This window comes from Puma concolor, chromosome D1 (genome assembly GCF_028749965.1).
Source record: "Puma concolor isolate L17-30 chromosome D1, mPumCon1.1.hap2, whole genome shotgun sequence".
Taxonomy (NCBI): Eukaryota; Metazoa; Chordata; class Mammalia; order Carnivora; family Felidae; genus Puma; species Puma concolor.
Window position 1 is genome coordinate 71,509,404 of NC_141676.1, and position 24,411 is coordinate 71,533,814.

Here is a 24,411-nt window from a genome sequence, read left to right on the forward strand (position 1 = left end):
TCTGTTTTCTAGCTTGTCTAAGCACAGTTCTCTCAGTGCTGTGATGGGATTAGTAAACAGTACCTACCAGATACTCTCACTGAGAGCAATGAATAAAATGATACATAAAAATGCATAGCACTATGCCTGACACCCAATAAGTGGTAGCTGTTAATAACACATTATATTATAGAGAAAAATAGTCCTCCCAACAAAAAATTTGTCGATTAGCTTTAAATTTTTCCCTAGAAATTAGACTGAAAATTGTCTGAATCCTTCCCACTACAGATATTTTCCTTATCTCCATTAGGCTGAGGAGCTTATACAAGAAGCCAAGTTTTTCATCACTTTTCTTGAGAGAACAGTTTAATGCAAGGCTGATGAGAAAGAAAGGTTAAATAACATATCAGGATAAAAGAGACTACAAAAAGTAGAGACTCCAAGCGGAAAGAAATAATTCTGATCTCTCTCAGACATTTGAAACTATTGACTATCCTCTCCTAAAATCCTTTCTCCTTTGCTTCCAAAATCTTGCCCTTGCTTGTTTCTCCTCCTATATAGTGCTTTCTCCTTCTCTACCTGTTTGCTGACTCCACAGTCATTTCAGTAAATTATGCAACAATCTGTGGCAATGCCTGCTAAAACACATGAGGGCTATCTGGAGAGGTATGAATAACTCTAAAACAAGGTTAAAAGAAGAAGTGCTACAAGGGCATAAAAAAAATTGCATGAGGTTCGAGGGAAGAGGAAGTTACTGCTGGAAAGAGAGAATTAGGGAAGTCTTTGTAAAGGAGTTGCCCTTTTGGATGGGTTTTAAACATGATATAGGATTTGGATATGTGGGAATAAAGGGAAGGGCATGTGAACCAACAGGAAGAGCAGGAACAAGGGCGTAGAGGCAATGACCATGGGGTGTGAACAAGGAAGCAAAGCTTCATCATGGAGAAGAGAGGAAAATAATACTAGGAATGCTATTTGAAGCCAGACTATGGATGTCTCTGGGTGCCCCCGGGACCATCACCCTCTCTTCTTCACTGCATGAATTTCCATAGGGCTGGTGCCCACCAAATTCAATTATTTTGTTGTCTCAGTGCTTAAGACAATACCAAAAAATTAAAAAAAAATAAGCTTCTTTAAATCTCATCATTAATAAACTAGAGATGCCTACATTCTGGTTCCAGTTCTACCATTAACTCGTTCTAAAATTCTGAGAAACTAATACAAACCCCCTTTCAGAGCACAGCTTTCTCTTCTGTAAAATGAAGGATTTGGTTTGATGAGCTGTCAAGGTCTTACCTCTGTGAAAATTACCCTTCAAAATAATGACTTCATTTAATGTATCCAAAAATCATAAGGATGCAGTTTTGCCATGTGACCTCCAAATAAATGACACTTCATTCCAAATTATAAAGACTCGGTTAAATGATGAAGTGCGGCTTTTAAGAATGGTCTTTAGGGGCGCCTGGGTGGTTCACTCAGTTAAGCGTCCGACTTCAACTCAGGTCACGATCTCGCGGTCCATGAGTTCGAGCCCCACGTCAGGCTCTGGGCTGATGGCTCGGACGGAGCTTGGAGCCTGCTTCCAGTTCTGTGTCTCCCTCTCTCTCTGCCCCTCCCCCATTCATGCTCTGTCTCTCTCTGTCTCAAAAATAAATAAACGTTAAAAAAAAAAAAAAAAAAGAATGGTCTTTAAGCTCACTCTCCAGTTTTTACGGTAAAAAATAAAACAGAATGCCATCTTCAGGAAAGTGACTACCATATTTGTCAGTTATAAAATGCATGCATTTTTAATTGTTAATATTCATAAAACTATGAAGTCTTTCAAGCATAAACAAATTCATTATTTTCTGTTTTATTGGAGAAATGTTTAGATCAACAGTATATCTTAGAATTAAAGCAATGCTGAAATAGTTGGCTGAAAAACTTTTTAATGAACAAACACTCATTGAGGACCTACTAAATACCAAGGACTATGCTGGGACCTAGGGTCATAAATTGGAAGAAAAAGACATTGTAATGCAGAAGTGAAGGGCTTCTAATCTAAAATGATAAGCATGGCTATTATGGGAGCAAAGAAACACTGCCTCCCAGGGACACATGGGCTCAAGCAGACACTTCATAAAGGGGGTGAGATGGGTTTTGTGACAAAGAATCCATAGACATCATCTAAGTAAAAAGGAGGAAAGTGTATTTAGCCAGTGGCAATCATATGAGCCACAGCACAGAGGGGAAGGTGGGTGAATTGAAGCCACTGTAAGATATCTGGAATGGTAAAGAGTCAGAAGTATAAGATATGAGACTGGAATGGGTGAGCTCAAATTTCATCGTAAAAAGTTTAGCCTCTAATTCTGAAAGTGATGGAGATCCACCGAAGAATGCCAAACTGGAGAACATCTGACTGGAGAATGAAGCCATGCTGCAAAGTCTCATGTCTATGGATGACAAACCGATGGGGCGTGGGGGCAGGGAGAGGAGCCTGATGAAGGTATGGGTATAAGGAAGCTGCTATAGTAGTCCAGATGAGTTGTGAAGAAGACATGGCTACTCATAAGGGGATAAGACAGTTATTTTTCTTTTTTTTTTTTTTAATTTTTTTTTCAATGTTTATTTATTTTTGGGACAGAGAGAGACAGAGCATGAACGGGGGAGGGGCAGAGAGAGAGGGAGACACAGAATCGGAAACAGGCTCCAGGCTCCGAGCCATCAGCCCAGAGCCTGACGCGTGGCTGGAACTCACAGACCGCGAGATCGTGACCTGGCTGAAGTCGGACGCTTAACCGACTGCGCCACCCAGGCGCCCCAAGACAGTTATTTTTCAAGATAGAAGAGATGGGGGCAGTGAGCCTGGGTGGCTCAGTTGGTTAAGCATCCGACTCTTGATGTAGGCTCAGGTCATGATCTCAGGGTTCATGAGTTTGAGCCCCTTATCATCAGGCTGGGCATCATGCTGGCAGTGCAGAAGATGATTGGGATTCTCTCTCTATCCTTCTCTCTCTCTCTGCCCCTCCCCCACTTGTGCAGACACTCTCACTCTCTCTCCAAACAAATAAACTTAATAAAAAGAGAGAGAGAGAGAGAGAAGAGAGGATTTAATTAATACCTGTGCATGAGAAACCAAAAGGAGTGGGGAATGGTGGCAGTTAAAACCTGAGTTTTTTTCAAATAGTAAATTAAGATCATATACTTTTTAATTGAATTCTCAAACCGTTGGAAAAAAAATAGCGGAACTCAATAAATTGAAACCCAGGCTGCAGTCACAGTCTTGACCTTGCCAAGTTGGAGACTACTCTAGTACACCAGCCTAGAAGATGAGAATCTTCCTTTGAGGGAATAAACGTGATTTCCAGCCCAGGAGTAGTAGGGTCAGCATATCCCTCTGGAAATTTCCAACTCAGAATCTAAGAAAGTGAAAGAGAAAAAAAAGGGCATGGGGGCTCTCAGTGACTTGAAAGCTTTGCAGGATTCCCTAGAGTGAATCATCAGAAGAGGGAAAGGGCTCTAAGCCTTACTACAAAGGAGCTCTTCTCAAAAACTTTTCAGGTGAGCGAGGGCTCCAGTATTAATGCCAGTGACTGCTTAACACCAAACCACTTTTGCTGAACAACCACTACATACCGGACACCATGCTCCACTTTTGCTGGGCCCAGTTTCCTCACCTACAAAATTGGAAATAATAAGACCTATTTGACAGAATCACTGGGGTGTTTAAACTGCAAAGATTGACTTGACAAATTGATAAATATAAGGAACCATCACTCTTAACCTTTAGCTTAGCATATGCATCCTTTCATGGGCCTGCATATTGTAACCTGTAGCCATGCCAGAGTACCGCTGTCCACACCGTGTCCTCACCCCTACACTATAGCTAGGGCAGGTGGCCTGTTTTGACTTTCTTTTAGCACCCCTTCAGAGCACTTATCAGAACAGTGATTAAATAATTATCCCACCAGACTATCAGATTCCATAAGCGTGAAAATTGATCCATTTTGTTTACCCCTAAATCCCTCTGCTTATCGAGTGAATGAATAATTCTCCCAGGAAAAATCTTATACCTCTCAAATCCTCAAATTTTAAAATGACTTTTTAAATAAAATTCAGTAAAATAAAACAAAAAAAAATTAAGTACCATTTCAACCCTCAATGAGAATAACTATATTCATGACAAGAAGCCACCATGAAACGGATCCTGGGTTTCCTTTAGACCTGGTCAGGCCTCAAGGACTCCAGTCACTTCTTACTTGCTAGGACCCCACCAATTCTGACCCCAATGGCTCTATGGCCTGAAATCCATCCTCGTTCTAGCCATCAACCTTCCATCACCTCATCCCTACTGCTTTAATTCTTCTTTTCATGATATGCACAATCTATAGACAATGTGGAGCCGCCAAGGTGATGTTCTGGGAAGATGAACTTGACCTTGGTACACATAACTGCAGGAAGAAGAGACTAGAGCTATACAGGTGGCTATTATATAGGTAAGTAATAATAGTGCTGCCCTTGATCTAAAGCAGTGACAGGAGAAGAATAATCACTATCTGACTTGGAGGGTCAAAGAAGAAAAGATGGCACAAGTTTCAAGTCCAAGTGAGTGGCGGAAAGGTGTATAGCAAGTCCAGTGAGTGGTGAAAGATATCTAGTATAGACAGACAAATAGCACCCTGTGCTACTTATCATTAAAAGGGGTGATTGTGGATATTCTTTGTAGTCCTTTGTTGTTGCTATTGTTGTTTTCTTTTGGGCTTTCCAATTTTTGCTACACTGAGGATACATTACTTTATTAAAAGAGAAAAAACAACAATCTTTGTTTTTTATGCCACTTTGCTATGACATACTAATCTTGCAATGTGTGAGATATCATAAAGGAGATGCCCAGCATGAAGACAGAACTGTACGTCTGAAGGTCATGAGAAGTCAAGGTTATACGCACATTTTTGGAGTCGTCTGCATGGAGTTTAAAGCCATGGGAATGCCTAAGATTCTCAAGAGAAGGAGACAGAATTGATGAGAGCCAGAAGATGAACTTCTGCTTCAAGCTGTACAGCCCTGAAATCACTCACAAGGAGTAGCTGGTGGTAGGTAAGGGTACAGGAAACATCCCACTAGTTAGAGGCTTTATCCAGCCTGCTTGAATTTAAGCTCAGAGAGTGGATGGATGTGGTGCAGGTAGGACCCCATCTGCACCACCAGAATATTTTGGAGTAGCCTATATTGGTACAGTTCACTCGCTGTTACTGTGATTTGCTTTGGTGCCATCATGCCCACTGAACTGTGAACTTCTTAAGGTCAGGAATTGGGTCTTGTTCAATACTTTATCCCTCTTTGTTTTCCCCTCACCCAGAACAGTACCTAACACATACCAGGCATTTCATAAACATTTGTGCTGAAGCCACACACATTAGAACTGCTCCTCCCCATCCCTTCCTTCTTTCAGATGACTTGGTTTTCCTTGGTCAGACTGCTATGTGCTCTCCTGTCAGAACCAGTCCTCTAAAACCTAGATGAGTGGACATGTCCCACATGCCTAATGCTCATGTGTCTGTGATAGATGGAGATTCTAGTGAGTGCCCTGTAAAAAACCCTGAGGTGCTTTCCCCACACATCATTCACCCTACTTAGAAAGTTCACCATCTTGCTCAGTGCACATACCGCTTACCTGTAAGCACACACCATGTTAGTCCACATGGTATTTAGAAAATTTATAATTAGCCAGGCTAGAAACAAAGCAATAAACTGCCCAGCAGAATGTGGCCCAGACTCGACATGCATTTTTATTTTTTGTTTTTTGCTTGACATGATGGTTGCCAAATTTAGCTCTTTCTACATTTCTAGATCTATTATGTTGATATTTAAGACCTTTCTTCTAAACTTCCTTGGAGAATTACAGGTTTTTTTTTAGAAAATTGACACTGAAGAGATAGTAAAGTCCAAAACCTTCCCCCAATTGACTGTCACAATGTGGAAGCATTTTATAAATTCTGAAACAACACAGCACTGTAATCCAGTGCCACTCATGGCCACTGGAGTGGGGATTCAGTGTCCTGGGGCTCCTGATTCTAGGCCCATGCTGCCTCCTTCCATCGCTCTGCCTGTTGGATAGTTAATGTCCTCCAGTGCTTCCTTGTCACACAGCATAGGCACGGAAAGTTAGCAGAGATGTGCCCTGATGGAAATGTTTTTCCTCAGCTACTTTTCCTCCTCTGCCCCTTGTTAACTCTTGCGACCCTGGACCAGTCCCTTAACTCTCTGATTCTTCATCTTGTCTGATATAAAATAGATTTAGTTTAGTACCACCTGATCTGTCTATACCCTCAGCGATGCTGGGAAGATCAATCAGGAAAATGTTGTGAAGGTATTTTGTAATAACAATTAAAAGCAAGAGGGGCGCCTGGGTGGCGCAGTCGGTTAAGCGTCCGACTTCAGCCAGGTCACGATCTCACGGTCCGTGAGTTCGAGCCCCACGTCGGGCTCTGGGCTGATGGCTCAGAGCCTGGAGCCTGTTTCCGATTCTGTGTCTCCCTCTCTCTCTGCCCCTCCCCTGTTCATGCTCTGTCTCTCTCTGTCCCAAAAATAAATAAACGTTGAAAAAAAAATTAAAAAAAAAAAAAAAAGATTCTCTCTCTCTAAAATACAATGGAAAAAAAATAGAAAAAAACGAGCAATAGCTAACATTTATTTAGCATTGATTTTGTGTCAGATAGGCACAACTTTACACAAATTAACCCATTTCATTCTTTTACCAACTCTAAGGTACAGGCTCTGCTATTGTCCCCAGTTACAGACAGGAAACCGAGGCACAGAAGCTAAGTGACCTGCCCAAGTCACAAACCTAGCAAGGAAAGAAGCTGGAATATGCTGCCACATACAACCTGGGAAGAGTGAAAAACTACTAGAGCTGACAGGAACTGCAGGATATAACATAATACAAATACGTGATGTCATAGGAAAATGGAACAATGGCCATTTACAGACAGGGCAACTGAGGTCCAGCCAGGTTTCATTGCTTACTCAATGTCAGGTATATTTTTAAAATATATTTGTAGTATGTTGAAAGTGTTTTATTTTTAAATTGTGGGAAATTGAGCAAAACTGTTAGGAGACTGGGTACTAGATTCCATGACCAAATATTTTTTAATATTTTTTTAAAATTTATTTGTTTATTTTGAGAGAGGGAGAGAGGGAGAGAGAGAGAGAGAGAGAGAGAGAGAGAGAGAGAGAGAATGTGTGTGTGTGTGTGTGTGTGTGTGTGTGTGTGTGTGTGTGCGCACATGAGCAGGGGAGGGGCATAGAGAGAGAGGGAGAATCCCAAGCAGGCTCTGTGCTGTCAGTGCAGAGCTCAATGTGAGGTTCGATCCCACGAACCATTAGATGGTGAACTGAGCATGGCCACATTTTAAATTCTAGCACTTCCACTTAATCAGCTATTTTACTGGGGAATTAAAAATTAAAATGTGTGGACAACTGCAAGAATAAATGCGTATGAAATGTGAGCTACTATTACTATGGCTATCTCAATTCCTGTAGCTGGGTCCCAAAGCATGTTAAGAGTTCTAGACAAAATTGTATAGTTCTCTTTGAAAATGCTAATGGAGTAATTATAGTATCAGATTTGAAGAGAAATAGAAGAGTCTCAAGTGTGAACCTTTTATTTACTTTTTTCTTGATAAATCTATTTTAAAAACCTTACAACCAAGAATTAAATTTTCAGAAATAGATTTTCATTGCATTTCCTCTTTCTATCTGCACAGTGGTTCTGATTAATATCCAAAAATATGTTAGAAATAGGAAGTAGAAGGGGCATCTGGGTGGCTCAGTCAGTTAAGTGTCTGACTTCAGCTCAGGTCACGGTTTCATGGTTCATGGGTTCGAGCCCCGCATCGGGCTCTGTGCTGGCAGCTCAGAGCCTGGAACCTGCTTCAGATTCTGTGTCTCCCTCTCTCTCTGCCCCTCCCTCACTCCTACCCTGTCTCTCTCTACCTCTCAAAAATGAATAAAAACGTTAATAAAAAAAAAGAAAAGAAAAGAAAAAGAAATAGGAAGGAGAAAGCAAGGACAACCTATTTACTAAGGAAGGAATACCTGTAAAGGAGAGGAAGGTATAACCCCAATGGGCCAGCAATGTCCCAGGGACTCATGGGCTTTAGTCATGAAGAACATGGCTTGATTCCAAGTCAAACAAAACTGTACCAAATCCAGCTCTCCCACTTATTAGGCAGGTGGCCTTGGCAAAATGACTTAATTTCTCCTGATGCTATCAAGAGCTTTGGAACCCAGAGTTGACCCACTTGCTCCTCTATGTAGAATCTTTGGGATTCAGGGTGATTGCTATTCCTTACAAGGTTTGTGGAATTTACCATGTTGGTGTCAAGGCCTACTTCACAAGCCCTGAGAGGCAATTTTTTTTTTTTTTAATTAAGTAATCTCTATGCCCAACGTGGGGCTCCAACTCATGACCTCATGCCCTGGAGATCAAGAGTGGCATGCTCTCCCAACTGAGCCAGCCAGGTGCCTCCTGAGAAGTATTTTGGAGTCTTTCAGGAACAGACTGGCCAGCTGAAGTGGCTATAAGAGATATATGATGGAAATTAGTTGGACAAATAAATAAGGCCCACCTTGGCATTGAATCAAATGAATATCAAAGGTCTAATGAGCAAAGATCCCCTCTATAGCAGATGGATCTGATATTCTATCAAGACAGGGCCATCCCCTCTATCTCATCCACACTCCTAACTAGCTCAAAGTGAGGCTCACCATTCACTTTTTAGTCTCACCTCTCCTTTCCACACACATAGCAGAGTTGAGAATAAAGAGGAAAGGGAATCATTCCTGTGTTTGGACAGACAGGCTGATCTGAAGGTGCCGTGAGGTACAGTTAGTTGACTGGAATCTGGGTGGGCAACTGAGGCTGGACTTCATATGAATTCACTCCTCACAGGGCTATTGATGTAGCACGAAACATGTCACCACGATGCTCCTATCATCCTTTCCCACAGGGCACAGGTTCCCCACAACCAGCTGTGCCTGATGCCCAGCTTATAACTCAGCTCACAGGGTCTCTGGGCTGGAGGCTGACACAGACAGGTTCCCACTGAACATCAGAGCTCTGGGAAGAAGTTCCCTACTGACCTGCTACACACCACTATACGTACACAGACCTCTTACATTTCTTTTTTTTTTTTTTTAATTTTTTTTTCAACGTTTTTATTTATTTTTGGGACAGAGAGAGACAGAGCATGAACGGGGGAGGGGCAGAGAGAGAGGGAGACACAGAATCAGAAACAGGCTCCAGGCTCTGAGCCATCAGCCCAGAGCCTGACGCGGGGCTAGAACTCACGGACCGCGAGATCGTGACCTGGCTGAAGTCGGACGCTTAACCGACTGCGCCACCCAGGCGCCCCATATTTCTTAACATTTATTTATTTTTCAACGTTTTTTATTTATTTTTGGGACAGAGAGAGACAGAGCACGAACGGGGGAGGGGCAGAGAGAGAGGGAGACACAGAATCGGAAACAGGCTCCAGGCTCTGAGCCATCAGCCCAGAGCCCGACGCGGGGCTCGAACTCACGGACCGCGAGATCGTGACCTGGCTGAAGTTGGACACTTAACCGACTGCGCCACCCAGGCGCCCCATATTTCTTATGTACACAGACCTCTGTCACTAGAGCCTCCACAGCCATGTTAGTCCAGAACCATGGCTCAGGGGGCATTTCTAAACTTGGGATTTCAGCTGCTCATGTCAGCATGTTGTAATGCTGATAAAGCTAAAAGATGGTGCTGGGCATTTTGGAACAGATTCTATGTTCCAAATTTATTAAGATTTACTTTTTTATAATTTTTTAAAGTTTACTTATTTATTTTTTTGAGAGAGAGAGAAAAAAGAGACAGCATGAGTCAGGGAGGGGCAGAGAGAGAGGGAGAGAGACAAAAATCTCAAGCAGGCTCCAGACTGTCAGCACAGAGCTGGACGCTGGGCTGAGACCCATGAACCCTGAGATCATGACCTGAGCCAAAATCAAGAGTCTGATGCTTAACGAACTGAGCATCTGGGGGGCCCCCTCATTTATTAAGATTTAGTCCACATATTTATATCATGTCCTTCTTCCTAGCATTTATACATGGTCAAAAAAAAAAAATGGTAGTATAACAGTAATGCTTGCAGCTCTCCTAGATAGTGGAGACTTTAGTCACCTTTAGCTGGCATCTGTTTGCTCATTTGCCATTTATTGGGAGAAAGCATTCTGCCTAATTCACAGATGAGTCGGCTGAAATCAGGAGGTTAGGAAACTTAACCTAAAATCGCCCAGGACATGGGGGGCGTAAAACAGGGATTCAGTCGAAAGTGGTTGGACTCTGGAATTTAGTCTCTTAATCACTATACCTTTCTCTCCTCTCTGTTAGGTGGGGACACTGAGATTCATGGACATTATATAACACGCCTGATGTCACATCCTTATTTGCATTTGACACAAAAGTCTAAATTATAGCTATATCCCCTTTGAAACAGTAAGCTAATTCTAAACTTGAGTCCTGGATACTCCAGTACAGCCAGAAGAGTTTTCACACACCAAAAAAATGCAGCAACCGAGTGCAGAGACACAGTGTGGCTTTTCTAGATGAAAAACCCAATCAGATAGTGGCTGGTAACATCTTCCGGTCTCTGATAACTCCCATGCTACTGGAGCTGCTCAAGATGACTTCAAATGCATGAATCTGTTCACATGCCAAAAGGTTTATCATAAGACTTGGCAGCTCATGATTAAAGAGGCACCGCAGTCCCCAGAACTTGAAGTGCCCTTTCAAAAATTTTCCACATTTGTTCTTGCTTCGAGTCATGATAAAGTGTTTCCAGTCAAATACACCAGCTAAAAATGAAGCTATTTTCTGAAGGACAAGTGCCGGGTTTGGGTCCAGCACTTACAAAGACTCCTGGTACCACAGACCATGGAACAGTCAGAGGTGAGGTGGGACTGTTCACAACGAATCCCAGAGGACCTTAAAACTGAGCAGGAAGATTCCTGAGCTGCCATGTCCAACTCCTTTGCACTTAACAAGGATTCAACTGAGCTGAAGGGACTTGTCTGAAGCCACTGAGCAGGTTAGTGAGTGGCAGAGCCAGGATCTATAATCAGGGGTTGGACATGCCCAGGTTGCAAACAGCTTCAGTCCGAGAACTCACACTTGGAGCAGACATACATTTGCCTAATGCCCTGCCCAGCTCTGGGTACAAACCTTCAGAATCAAATTCTGGTTTCAAACATTGTAATGAAGCTTCACAGTTTGCAGATTTCTCACTGAAAACTTTAAGGCCAAATCAAGAAATCGTACGGCCAGGATGCCTGGGTGGCCCCTGGATGGGCTCTGTACTGACAGACTGGAGCCTGCTTGGGATTTTCTCTCTCCCTCTCTCTCTGCTCCTCACCTGTTTGCACTTTCTCTCTCAAAATAAATAAACTTAAAAAATGAAAGAAAGAAATGACTAATGTCATAGACTCTTTGACAAAAGTGACCTTAAGGTATGTGCACAGGCTCCTTTTCATAGACCACAGAGAGTCAGAGAAAGAGAGAAATAATACTTTGCCCCCAGTACATACACACAAAGATCCTTGGCTTCACCAAAGCTGAGAACCTCAAACTCTCTTGACTGAAGGGTAAAGAGGGAAGCAAGAGCAAGGAGCAATTAAAAACAGCAGTGAGTAAACCCCTCTAGCCTGGAACTCTCCTACTTCCCGCTGTTAACAGGTCTGAAGACTCCCCCGTTGGTGGCTGGCATGACACTAAGGGCCTCCTCACCCGCAGCGTTGCCCACGCCCGGAAAAAGAGCTGGAGAGGGAGAACTGAATGCAACTCCAGATAGTCTCTCTCTGGGTCCCTTCGGGGGCCCGCGCTGGGTCGAGTGATCCCAGGGGAGGGTGTGAGAGGGTGTTCAAGCAACAATCCCAAAGCGCCAGGGAATGCACTTGAAGTTGCAGCCAGAGAGAGAGAGAGAGAGAGAGAGAGAGGAAAAAAAACTTTTTTGTTTTCTTTGGAAACAAGTTTTCAACCCACCAGAAAAAGTCTCTTGCGGCTCAGCGCCCCGGACTACACTAGACCTCAACCCGCTGCCCCGGGGCCTGCAGACCCGCTTCGAGGCCCTCCGGCCCTGGCCTCCTCCCCGGGTGCTCACCTGCGATGTCCCAGAGCTGCAGGCGCACTACTGTCTCAGGGTCCCAGTGGAGCACCTTGAGCGCGAAGTCCACGCCGATGGTGGCCCGGTAGTGCGAGGAGAAGTTCTGGTGCACATAGCGCTTGATGATGCTGGTCTTGCCCACGCCCAGGTCGCCGATCACCAGCAGCTTGTACAGGTGCTCCTTGTGCGCGGCCTGCATCCTGGCGGGCCGCCCGCGTGCCGTGCCGGACCGAGGGAGCGCAGCCAGCAGGGGCCTGGGCGGGAGAGGGACTCCGAGAGCGCGAGTGCGGGCGCCAGGGAGCCCAGCGGCGGGGCGGGGGCGAGAGGCGGAACTCCTCCCCGGCCGCCTGGAGAAACGCCCAGACAGGCGCCCAGGGGTTAATCCTCCTTCCTACCCCGCGCCGCGCCGCCTAGGAGGTGGGCGGAGACGGGAGCGTCTCCCGGGACTGGGAAGTGGGGGAGCTCGAGTGTGAATGCCTGTTGCGGAGGTTATTCGTAGGGCGCTTTGGAGTTTCCGAAGAGCTTTCCTCGCCTGTGATCCTGAACGCAAAGCTGTGAGGTGTGGGCTTTATTTCCCACGTTCTGCGTGCGGGAAAACGGAGTTAGAAAAGTTCAGTGTATTGCGGGAGATGAAAGTGACAAGCCTGGTGAACACAGGGCTCCTGAGCTCACAGCCGCCACTCCAACCCACACTGCAGAGAGAGCTTGGAAGAGAGGCAGCAGATAATACAATTGTAGGAGGCCCAACATGGGGGGTTGGGTTCAGCATGCCCTGGTTTTAGAGGTGAGTGATCTTGGACAAGTCCTGTGATCTTGGCCAAGCCTCAGTTTGCTGTCTTCCTCAGTGACGTGGTAATGGTAATCCAGACACGTGAGCAGCCTTGCAGTGAGAACACTGAGCATTTTGACTCTTTGTCAGTGGTCTACCAAGGGGGATCACTGGGCTGAAAACGCAGAGGGTATCCTTGGCTTTTAGCCTCCTCTTCTATCCTAAAAGCTCTGGGCGACATTGAAAGACGATTTAAATAACTGGTCAGAATACTTCAAGTGATAATAATAGCAAGCATTTATCCAGCACTTGCTATGTGCCAGTTTTTATACGCATGTCGCTTAATTATCCTAGCAGTCTTAAAAGTGATACCATCATTCTTCCCCCTTTACAGAAGAGGAAACTGAGGCCTAGACATTTTAAGTAATGTACCCAGGGTCAAATAGGAAAAAGTCAAATTAAAAGCCAATTTTCTAAGCCAAAGAGGGGGTTTTTGTTTGGTTTTTAATTTATTCTTTTAACCAATATATATTTGTGCTTGGGATGATACAGAAATAACACAAAGATTCCTGGTCTCAAAAACTTTACCTTCTTGTAGGTGGAGGCAGATGAAAAAAAACAAAGATAAATAAGTACAATTTGTAACATATTAGTTGGTGATAAATAACGTAGGGCTACAGGTATGAAGAGTTGGAATGGGGTTGGCCTTTTAGATAGGGTGGCCAGGGAAGGCCTCCCTGAGAAGGCAACAATTTAGTAAAAACATAAATTTCTGAGGAAGTGGCATGCAGATCCATGTGATGAGCATTTTGTACCAAAGTGAATCATTTTGTACCCGAAAGTGCCAGGAACTGAGCCATGTCCACATTATCTCATTTCATCTTTCCAACTATATTATGAAGTATTTTGTCCAGTTTATCGAGGAGGAAAGCAAGACAGAGAGCAGTTCTCCCAAACCCATGCAGAGTGTTACAGCTGGGACTTCAATACAGGCTTGTGTGAAACAGAGAATAGAAGGTGAGGCACGCACATCATCTTTCTGCCTTCATCTGACATTACACATGCTCTCCTTCAGCCTCCATGAGCCCCTAACAAGAAGAGCGATGCCCCAGCTGCCTAACCTAGAGAAGTCACATAACCTCTCTGCACTTCAGTTTCCACATGCACAAAGTGAGAATAATGGTATCTACCTTCTAGAGTTGTCAGTCAAAGTAGAGACAATATGTATAATAAAACGTCCCGCTGAATAGCAGGTGCTGACTAAATGGCAGCTATAAATAGCAAATGAGGGGCAAACTTTTCACACCCTGTTCTCTGATATAAATACTGAGGACCAGCATCATGTCTTGTCAGCTTTCTGTCCCTTCAGGGAGTAGCTTGGCTCACAATGGGCACTAAGTGAAGGTGTGCAGAATTGCACTGGTTTGTGTTTTATTGACTGCCTAGACAGGTGGACACCATTCTTTGGTTTCCACTGATGCAGGGACACAGCAGGCAGATTATATCTAACAAGTGAACCAACTAGTCTTCCTGCTTAAAGTATTGGCCAACGCTGTGGCTTCACTTTGCAGGGAGGGGAGTTCACAAACCTCAAGGGGTCAGGCCCTTCTGAGAGCCTGCAGAATGAGGGATGATGACAAAGGCCTTCCCTAGATCTAAAATCCTGGGTCTGTAGACCTGAAGACAAGTTTGGTCTGGGCAAGGAACTGGGGGTGGAAACAAGGAGCGGGTAGAGGGTTGAGACATTACATGAGCCAGCAGCCCTCAGTGTTATCCTGCTCCAGCTGCTTTACAGGCCCCAGCCTGTTTCCCAGCCTAGTCCAAGCTGAGCCATCCCCAGCCTTACTTGGTCTCCTCTTCTGATTGCGAGCATGTTGGAGCACCAGATAGTTAGATTTACCATGTAGGACAGGCAGACCAAGATTCAGGTTTTCTGAGACCTAAAGCTTATAAAATTGGGTGGGGAGTGGTCTTTAAGCAAAAGAATACAAAATTAAGGAACAGATCCTAAAGCTTCAGCCTCACTGCCTCTAACAGGGCCTCCCTGTTAGGGGCAGTGGGCAACTGTGGAGAGCAAGCTCCCTGGCCAGACAGGAAGTACTGCAATTTGTTTCCAGAGTCATTCATTTAGGTCTCATGACAGTTCTTCACAGTGGGGAGGAATAACTCCTGGTTTATGTTTTTTTTAAATCTTTTAGACTAAAGCGGCTTGGTGATCCGGCCAGGCTGGCAGTTCAGTGACATACTGAAAGATCCGACGTAAAATGAGGGAGTTGGGTTACAAGATCTGTGGAGTGTACTTGTGACTGACCTGTCAGAGTTCTGAGTCTTTTAGCCACACCTTCCGGCAGGAGTGACACTCAGCTGATTCTAATCACTCCCGCAATGGCACCAGTACCAAAGCTGTGGCATTTCCTATCCTGTACTCCATTTGCTCCCACCCCCCAATTAGGACATTTGGGTGAAAGACTGTGGAAAAGCCATTTCAAAACAAGCATCATGACATGGTTCTCTTCCGGTTTCATGGCTCTGTTCTCTCCTTAGCTGCTGTGCATTTGCCCCCAAGATAAGAGCTCTCCAAGCACATTTTTTGGATGGCAAGCCATTCCTGTGCTCCTTTGCTTTGCTTTGAACTTTTCTTCCCTCAGAACTAGGCTGCAAATAGCAAACCAGGTAGCTGAGGAAAGACCATAAGCTAGATTCAGGCTAGAGTACCTTCAGATGAAAAGAATATTAGCAAATAGGTAGATCATCCTTGCCTACTGTCCTTCCTCTCCCCCCAAATTATGAGACTCCGTAAGAACCCATCTGGCCCAACCTGATAATCCATCTGTCTCAAATACCTTGAGTCTATCCAGAAGGATGCCTGGCTTTATCCTGACAAGCTGGCTCTCCTTCCCTCCAGAGAGAATGACTGGGGTTGTGCTATGTGGCTCCTCCCAGCAGCCACACTGCTCCATGGAAACCTGTTTTCCGCAGTAACCCTCAAAGCATCTCTGGTGATGCTTTGATAATCTTACTGCCCTCAAGTTGCTACACTACAGAACACCTTATCCTGAAGAACAGGAAGGGAGGTTACTCAAGTCTGTAAAAGCTGTATGTGACCACAGAGTTCTCAGAATTCAGGCACGGAATGGCATTCCAGAAAGCACAGAGTTAGATTTCTCTAGGTCTCCATTCCCTTGCTATTCAATGTAGGTTCATACTCTGCTCATATTAAGTGGCAAAACTAATTAAATTGTTTGGGAAATGGGGCACCTGGGTGACTCAGTCGGTTAAGTGTCCAACTATTGATTCCAGCTCAGGTCATGATCTCCCATTTGTGAGATCCAGCTCTGCAGTGGGCTCTGTGCTGACAGCCTGGAGCCAGCTTGGGATTCTCTCTCCCTCTCTCTCTACTCCTCCCCCTGCTCATGCTTTCTCTCTCAAACTAAATCAATAAACTTTAAAAAACAAATAAATAAAATAATTGGGAATTGCTTTTGCAAACATAAACACGAAGTCCACATGTTTCCCTCCTAGGGCTGTTCTATTAGATGAGTCTTATAAAGTTACCTTATTTGCTTTCACCAATAAGAGAGCAGTAGGGAGTTATTCATTAGTTTATATGGCTCTTAATTATTGCTCTGAAGAAATACTTCAATGACTTCAAGATAGGGTACCAAAGACTCTGCTGGAGGAAAGGTATGGTAATTTTTCTTGGATTAATGCAAATAATATATCTTCGAAAAAGCCCTGTAAGAGATAACAATAGAATTTATCATCCAAAAAGGGACCCTTGAGAGTTAAAGGGGGGGGGGGGGGCTATTAAATAATTACACCAAGCCCCAGGAACAAGCCTGGGTTGTCCAAAAGAATGTTTATTCCTGAAGCAGAGGATGAGATCCACAAGAAAGAGGGACATTTGAAAATTCTCCTAAATCACCATTTTAATATAAAGTTCTGCCAAGTGAAGGCTGTGCTAATTTCTTGTTGAAAGCAAAGAGCCCCCCTTTTATCTACTAGGCTTGTCTGAAGCCTGTGCTAACTTGCAATGTGAGTTATATCCAGTATTGACTCAGGACAGAGCAGGTATCTGGAAGCAGGCAACCATTTTCAAACTATGTGGAGAGAGGCCAGGATGGATTCTGTATGGAAAGTGCTTCAAATGAATACACTTCAGTCCACGAGAATTTTGATGTCGAACTTTTTACCCAGAAAGAAAAACTATGATAGGATATCTACAGATTATCATCAGAAATTGATTGCAGGTGAGTTTTTGAACCTACCACTTAGTTTGGACCAAAACAAGCAGATCATGACCTAAATCATTTTCAGCAGATTTATTACCATCTAAACTTCTGTGCTTTCACTGAACACATTTGACTTGCATTAGACAGACAGGGAAGGCTGAGTTAGGATTTATTTTCCTCCTAACCCACCCAACATGGAAGTGTTTAGGAACCCTAAATGAAATAAGGCAGTGAAGTACCTTAGCCTAGTATTTGGCCCAGGATGTTCACTGAAAAGCAAATGTTGGTTGAACTATCAAATGTCTGCTGATGGCTTCTAGATCTGTGTTTAAAACCCCAACCTCACTCGTGCATTCCATTCGCTGTTCCAACTGCCTTTTGGGCATTTCTACCAGGATCCCTGGCAGACATTTCAAGAGCAGCCTGTGCAAAACCGAACACATTATCTACCCTAACAGACTTGTTCCTTTTCCTGTATTCCTGGTTTTAGTCAGTAGTTCCACCCTCACCAAAGTCTACCAAGCCTGAAAACTCAGTCACACTTGACTCCTCCTTCTGAATTACCCACACATCACATCATCTGAGTCCTCTGATTCTATCTCAGACAAATTCCTGCGTGCATTTCCTATACTCTGTGAAAGTACTATGAGGACATAGAGGTGAATATCTATTTCAGCATTACTGAGGGCAAAGAATTTTTATGCATACTGCAAAGGGCAGAAATCATAAAAGGAAAAACATTTTAAATGTAGACATATTAAAAATTACCAGAGGCAAGACAAATGGTAAATGCAAACTGAGGAAAAAATTGCAACATTTACAACAGGCAAAAAGGGAATATATTTTATATATAAAAAGCTCTTATAAATTATTTTAATACATCCAAGTAGATAAAGGGACAGAGCTATAAATAAGCAACCACCACACAAGAAAAATAGAAAGGCCAGTAATAATGCAAAATTTTTTTTTCACTAGCAATAGAAGTAGGAAAATTAAACAATGAGATACCATTTTTCACTCTTCAGACAGACAAATATGTTTTAATACTAAAAATACCAGTCTTCATGAAGATGCAAAGAAATGGACACTATCATGTGATCGTGGTGATACTATAAGAAAAAGCTGTTGGAGGGAAATTTGGTTACATGTATCAAAAACCTTAAAAACATATGTGCCTTTTGACCTAATGATTCCATTTGTATGAATTTATGATAACAAAATCACTAGAGATTTGTACATATTTAACTTCATGAATGTATATTATACTGTTGTTTGTCACAGAAAAAAATGAGAACTTCCTAAATATGCATCAGGTTAAATATCACAATGGTAGGGGTCCCTGGCTGGCTCAGTGGGGGAAGCATGTGATTCTCAATCTCAGGGTTATGAATTTGGGCATAGAGATTACTTAAATAAGTAAAACTTAAAAACTTTATCATAAAGGTATAAATATATAATGGCACATTATACAATCTTTATAAATGAGGTGAAAGAACAAATACTGAATGACTTAGAAAGATGTTCATAATATTTTTCACAAAATCTGAAATTGGAAAAAAATTATAAAATATTATAATACCCCATTTGGCATAATACACATGCAAAAACTATGGAAAGGTATAGATCTCTGGATCATGAGGTTACTGCTTTGCTATATTTTTCTACTTTTGCATATTTTCTATTTTATTTTTACTGGGAACATTATTGATTTCAAAGCGTGAAAACAAATTTTAAAAGAAATGACTATACACTGAACGGGTCTTGGCGAAAGACTCCCAGCTCCAGTTCCAGGTTTCAGCAGCAATCTTTGTGTAATAACTTTTTCTAGGCCTCTCCACCAGATGCTCTGAATCAGTGTTTTAGGTTTCAGTAGTTTTGCAGCCAACCTTTCTCATCCTGATGCCACTGATCTTATCAGTGCCAAGATGTTTGCCCTCCCAAAGTAACCTATGCACCGTTTCACGGGTGGCTGACACTCGAGAACCTCAGACGAGGTCCCCATGCTATCCTGGAGCAGCAGCCACACCCCACACACCACCACAGCAGCCCAGGCTCGGCTCACAAGGCCCTGATGGAAGGCATCCCCACAAGCTCCAAGTGCCTGCAAGGAAACATCATCTTTCCCCCAAAGAGATGGCCCTCCCAAACCTTGATACCATCTTCGTCTCCTTCCTGCTGGTGTCCTGCTTTTCCACTCAGACACCTTTGCTGATTCTTCCCTCCAAAATCCCTCCCATTCACCCTGTGCTTTTCATTTCAGTGTCTCATGACAGCTCATCAGCAGCTGCTTCCTAAGGAAATCTCCCTGGCTCTGTTTCCCCTACTTAGACCTATCTTACCACTCTGAGATGGATCACCTTCAAAACTACATTTTTTCAGTAGGACACTCTATTCACAACCTCTGAAATTATTTTATGTTTGAGAGGAATAAATTCTGTCTTATTTAATCTTTCTTGAGTTGTTTTCTGTTTCATGCAACCAAACCACATCTTAAGTGATAAACCTCCTAGAGTCCAACGAGGTCATTTCCCTCTGTAGCACACCCACATAACAGCGGTTTATACGTAGGTCATTTCACTGCTCTGTGTCGTAACTGAATTATTTTCATAGATTTCCTCCCAATCTATTGTACCAATCAGCACCTGGCACAGTACTTGCCATGTCACACCTGAAGGCTCCAATGGATTTGTGTCCTCTTTCAGACCGGGCTGCATTTTGTGTCCTGACTTAAGCAGACAGTAAATGTTTTAATGACAATGGAAAATATGAACCACGTGAGACCATGTCTTATGCCCGTGCCAACCCCTCTGAGCCCTGGACGCAGTAAGCTGCTTGTTTTTCCTACAAGGAACTTGAGCATTGCGGCTGGCTTCCACAGAAAGCAAAGGAGAGGGAGGCATCCCCGCACCATGAGACTATAAGTTTTAAGAGCTGTGTTCCATTTTTGACTCTCCCACGAACTCCCAGATCAGCCTGGTTGTTTTACCCCACACCATCAGACCCCTCTTAAATACCTTCTCTAAATTGATAAGACCTTTTCAAAGATAATCTGGCCATATGCATTAAAAGTGAGTCCTGAAAATAGGCATAATTATCTAACAAATAGTAAATGTCTTTTATCAATCGTTCCTTTTTTAGGGATCCATCCTAAAAAATAATCAGTGTTTCAAAGATTTCTGCAAAAGATTTTTAGTAGCAACCCAAGTACCAATCAATAGAAAATTGGTTAAAAAGACAATGTCATATCCAAAAATTTTAATTGAATTTAATATTTTATAGCCATTAAATATCACATTTGTAAAAATATTTAGTGCCATGTGATGTTTAGGATATAATCTGGAAAAAAGCAAACATGAAATTACACATGAAACACATCTATGCTGTCAGTATTATCATCTGTTTGCCCACAACCCTCTGGAGAACTTCCCAGGTATAATCTGAAACCAGCCCCATACGTGGAGGACAGGAAGAGAGAAACAGAGGTAGGCCTCTCCAGGTTGATAGGTAGCATTTTTTTTTTTTTCAACGTTTATTTGTTTTTGGGACAGAGAGAGACAGAGCATGAACGGGCGAGGGGCAGAGAGAGAGGGAGACACAGAATCGGAAACAGGCTCCAGGCTCTGAGCCATCAGCCCAGAGCCCGACACGGGGCTCGAACTCACGGACCGCGAGATCGTGACCTGGCTGAAGTCGGACGCTTAACCGACTGCGCCACCCAGGCGCCCCAGCATTTTTAATAAGCAAAGGGAACTTAAGTATGACGCTTGCCTTGGATGGCAGCAAGACGAGTAGATTCCCACACCTGTCCTCCAAATCTTAGAAGTTTATGAAGAGGTCCTAACTGGGCTCAGTCAGGTATACTGTACAGTTCTCAACACAGTAAAACTATCTCAGGGTTATGTCCTTGGAGCACCCTCTGAGAGCAGGAAAGGCAAGTAGGACCCACATTCCCAGGCTGGGGTGGGGGAGATGGGGCTCCGAGTGCCCAGTGACGTTCCCATCATCCCAATTTTGCAAACATATGTGCATAATTATATATATAGCTGGCAGGAACCTTGCCAAAATATAGACTTCATGGTGATTTTTCTTCTTTATACCTTCTCTAAATTCTCTACAATATACGTGTATTGACTTTAAAATCAGTGAAAATTAATGTATAATTATTTTGGAAATCTTTTAGGATTTACCACTTATTTTCGTTTATTCTTGGTATTTTGAAATTTTATAGTATTACCCCTTAAGTCACTAAGTAATCTCATGCCCTTCATTTTGCAGAAGCATTCTTGCATTATTTCTTTGATAACTTGATTTGCCTTTTTATTTGTGTTCAGTATCTTGAAGTTTTTTTAAAATCTAACCACCATTATGAAGACTTTTTTTTTAGGGTTTCATCCTTTTTTTCTCTTTATCTGACTTTCTAGAAAATTTTCTCAACTTGCTTCCCAAGTATTCCACTGAAAGTTTTTTATTAGCCATTCCTTTTTTTTTTAAATGTGACATCTTTCAAAAACATAAATATACATCTTGATCAATAAGCTCTTTTTTGTTGATTTTTGCCAACAATATCATAGCAGCTCACCTTGGGGACAAAACTGACAAGTTTTTGCTGTTTTCTCCCTAGTTACCCAAGGGCCCTGTTTATTTCAGAAATTTTGGTTAGGAAGCAGTCAAAGAAAAGAAAATATGGGCAAAAAAGAAGGATGGGAGTAATAAAACCTCTTAGCTCTGGTCCATTTAGTCTCCACTGTAACCCACTAAAGAGGTTTGGAAATATCTTTCTTTTGATCAGGGTTTAGATCCCAGATCTTTGTCAGTTGCTAGCAACCTGGGTTAGAAGCCAGCCTCCCTCAGCCAGTTCACTTTGGAAGAGAGATATTTGGCTAGACAGTTGGGATCACCTTCCCCAGGGAAGGCATTCTGTTACACAAACTGGCCCGTGTTACAAGAATAGAGCCACAAGGATGACCAGAGGCCTCCCAGAGATGTCTGTTGGGCTTCTTAAGGCTGGTAATTCCATGATTAAAAAAACAAAAAAAAAAAAAAACAAAAAAAACAAACAAACAAAAAAAACGGAGGGGAGCATCCTTAGGTTGTTGGGTACCAGAAGGCTCAGGAAGATCAGAGCTACAGAAATTCAAAATTCCAGGCTCCAGGCTCATGGAATAAGTGTTTACAGCTGTAGGTAAGAGGGTCTTCTCCTCCACTGAAACAGTCTTGTTTAGTATTCCTGGTGACAGCCATTGCTGAGTGTTTTTTGCTACTGCTTCCTTCCTTCAATGAAATAATTATTTAACGAAGCCTTTGCTACTGACTCATTAAAGTTAAGGTACTCAGAGGTAATCAAATGCAGGCATTTGACCTTGATGAACACATACTCCAACACTCTTAGCCGTTCTGGAATAAAGTCTGTGCATCTCCAGTGAGCACTTCTTGGCTGTGCTGACCCAAGATCCTTTGGAGTGCAATAGTTCAATCAGCTGAATCATTCCTGAGTCACTCCATAGTACTTCAGTTTACTCTATGTTATATATTGTTTTGTTTTGTTTTAATAAAAGGTTTTACAGTTCATTCTCTTCCACTTAGGAACACTTTACACTGCTAGGAAGTTTTCTAGAGCCACTTTTAGAGCAGTTTCCTTGGAGAATAACCATCCAAAAGCAAGCTCCTGATGCTCCCCCATCTCCACCCCCACCAGGGTCATGGCCTCTCCAATACATGGCCAGGTCTTCCAGCTCCTGGTATGCAAGGCTGGCATTCTTTCCTGCTGATACAGACTCCTGAGGCTCAGCCCAGGGGATTAGACAGCCCCTTGCCCTCCAGAGAAAAGGGCCAAATAAATAATAATTGAAGATGAAAAGGATTTTCACAGTTTCAACTAAGGCTAAGAAGATTACATGTATTCTAACCCTAATCACAGTAGTAGCTTTATTGCCACCAGGGTTCACAGTGAGGTCACAAGTCACTGGCAGTAAATAAGGGCCTTGGAAGAATAAGTTATGTATCAATATGCATTGTCTGCTGTTTGCTAATTAGTCAGTGCTGCCTGGCATTTATTATACAGAGAAGTTAGCAAAACTAGGAAAAACAAGATTTGGAACACTAGGCCCACAAGCATTACTGAAAAACCTGTAATTATGGGTCCCAGCAAGAGAAGTGACAGCCATCTTGGCTAAGAGAAGGAAATGTATATAGCAGACCCCTAGGACACACAAGCAGGGAGGCCAATAGGAACTCTTCACTTTGCATTCATGGCTCTTCAGACTCCACTGAAAAAGACAAATTATTTGGTCTAGTCTCAGCTCTACAACTCATTTGCAGTGTGACGTTGGGCAGTCCTTGGATCTCTCTGAGTCTCAGATATTTTAGCAGTAATAGTGATATTATCTACCCTCTGTAGGTATAAAAATCAAACTGGATAAATGGGTGAGCAATTATTTAGGAAATTAAAGAGATTACTATACAAAAGTGAGTCATGATTTCTCAGTACTCCTGTTGCCCCCACTATAAGACCAAAGGAAATCTTCTATAGACTAAATACCAATACTCTACTATAAGACCTTTATTTGGAGCTAAAAGAACTGTATTGCCCATTCGACAAAACTAAAAGACCAAAAGAATTCAACCTCCTCTAAGAAAGCATCACTGAACATTGCCAACTAGAGTGATTCTCTAGCCACTCTAAGAGTCTATAACACATGCTACTGTTGCATTAAGCAGGCCTGAGTTCAAATTGTGACTCTCCCACTCAGTATCCATATGATCTTGGGGAAGCTACTTAGCAATGTATCTTGGAGTTTTTGTGTCTGTATCCAGTATGTAATGCAACCCCATTCTTTCTTATGGCTGAATCGTACCATTATCCCCTTTTATTGAAGGAACTCAGGCTGAGAGGCTAAGTTCCTCCTCCAAAGACACACTACATGTAAATACTGAAATTGGGATTTAAACGCAGAACCATCCAGGTCTGAGGTATTCATGCTTACCGTAAAGCAATGATGCATTATCAAAAGTTCAGAGCACATAGTAGATAAATGTTAAGTGCAGGCATAGGATACTGGTTAAGAGGTGGACCCTGGATTCATTCTGGCAAGAAACTTAGTCTCTTTGTGCCTCGGTTTCTTCCCCTGTAAAATGGAGATATAGTGCAACTTTGTTAGGTTATTCTGTGTACTGAGTCAATGCATATGAATGTTTAGAGTAAGTGTTTAACAGCAATAATTTTCTGAACGTGTGCTCACCAATCTGTACTATACATATATTACTGTCT

The 24,411-nt window shown here is 42.8% G+C and overlaps 1 protein-coding gene across 1 annotated transcript in view; it reads right to left on the bottom strand.

Moving 5' to 3' along the window:
- The window catches only part of RAB38 (RAB38, member RAS oncogene family), a 126,983-nt gene that overhangs the window by 44,875 nt on the left and 57,697 nt on the right, over window positions 1-24,411 (bottom strand). Inside the window, exons 2-3 of the mRNA XM_025928358.2 lie at window positions 24,128-24,268; window positions 12,141-13,142 (exon numbers count right to left, since the gene is read on the bottom strand). Of these exons, the coding sequence (XP_025784143.1) occupies window positions 12,141-12,342 (202 nt within the window). The 5' untranslated portion in view covers window positions 12,343-13,142; window positions 24,128-24,268. The remainder of the gene's footprint in view (window positions 1-12,140; window positions 13,143-24,127; window positions 24,269-24,411) is intronic.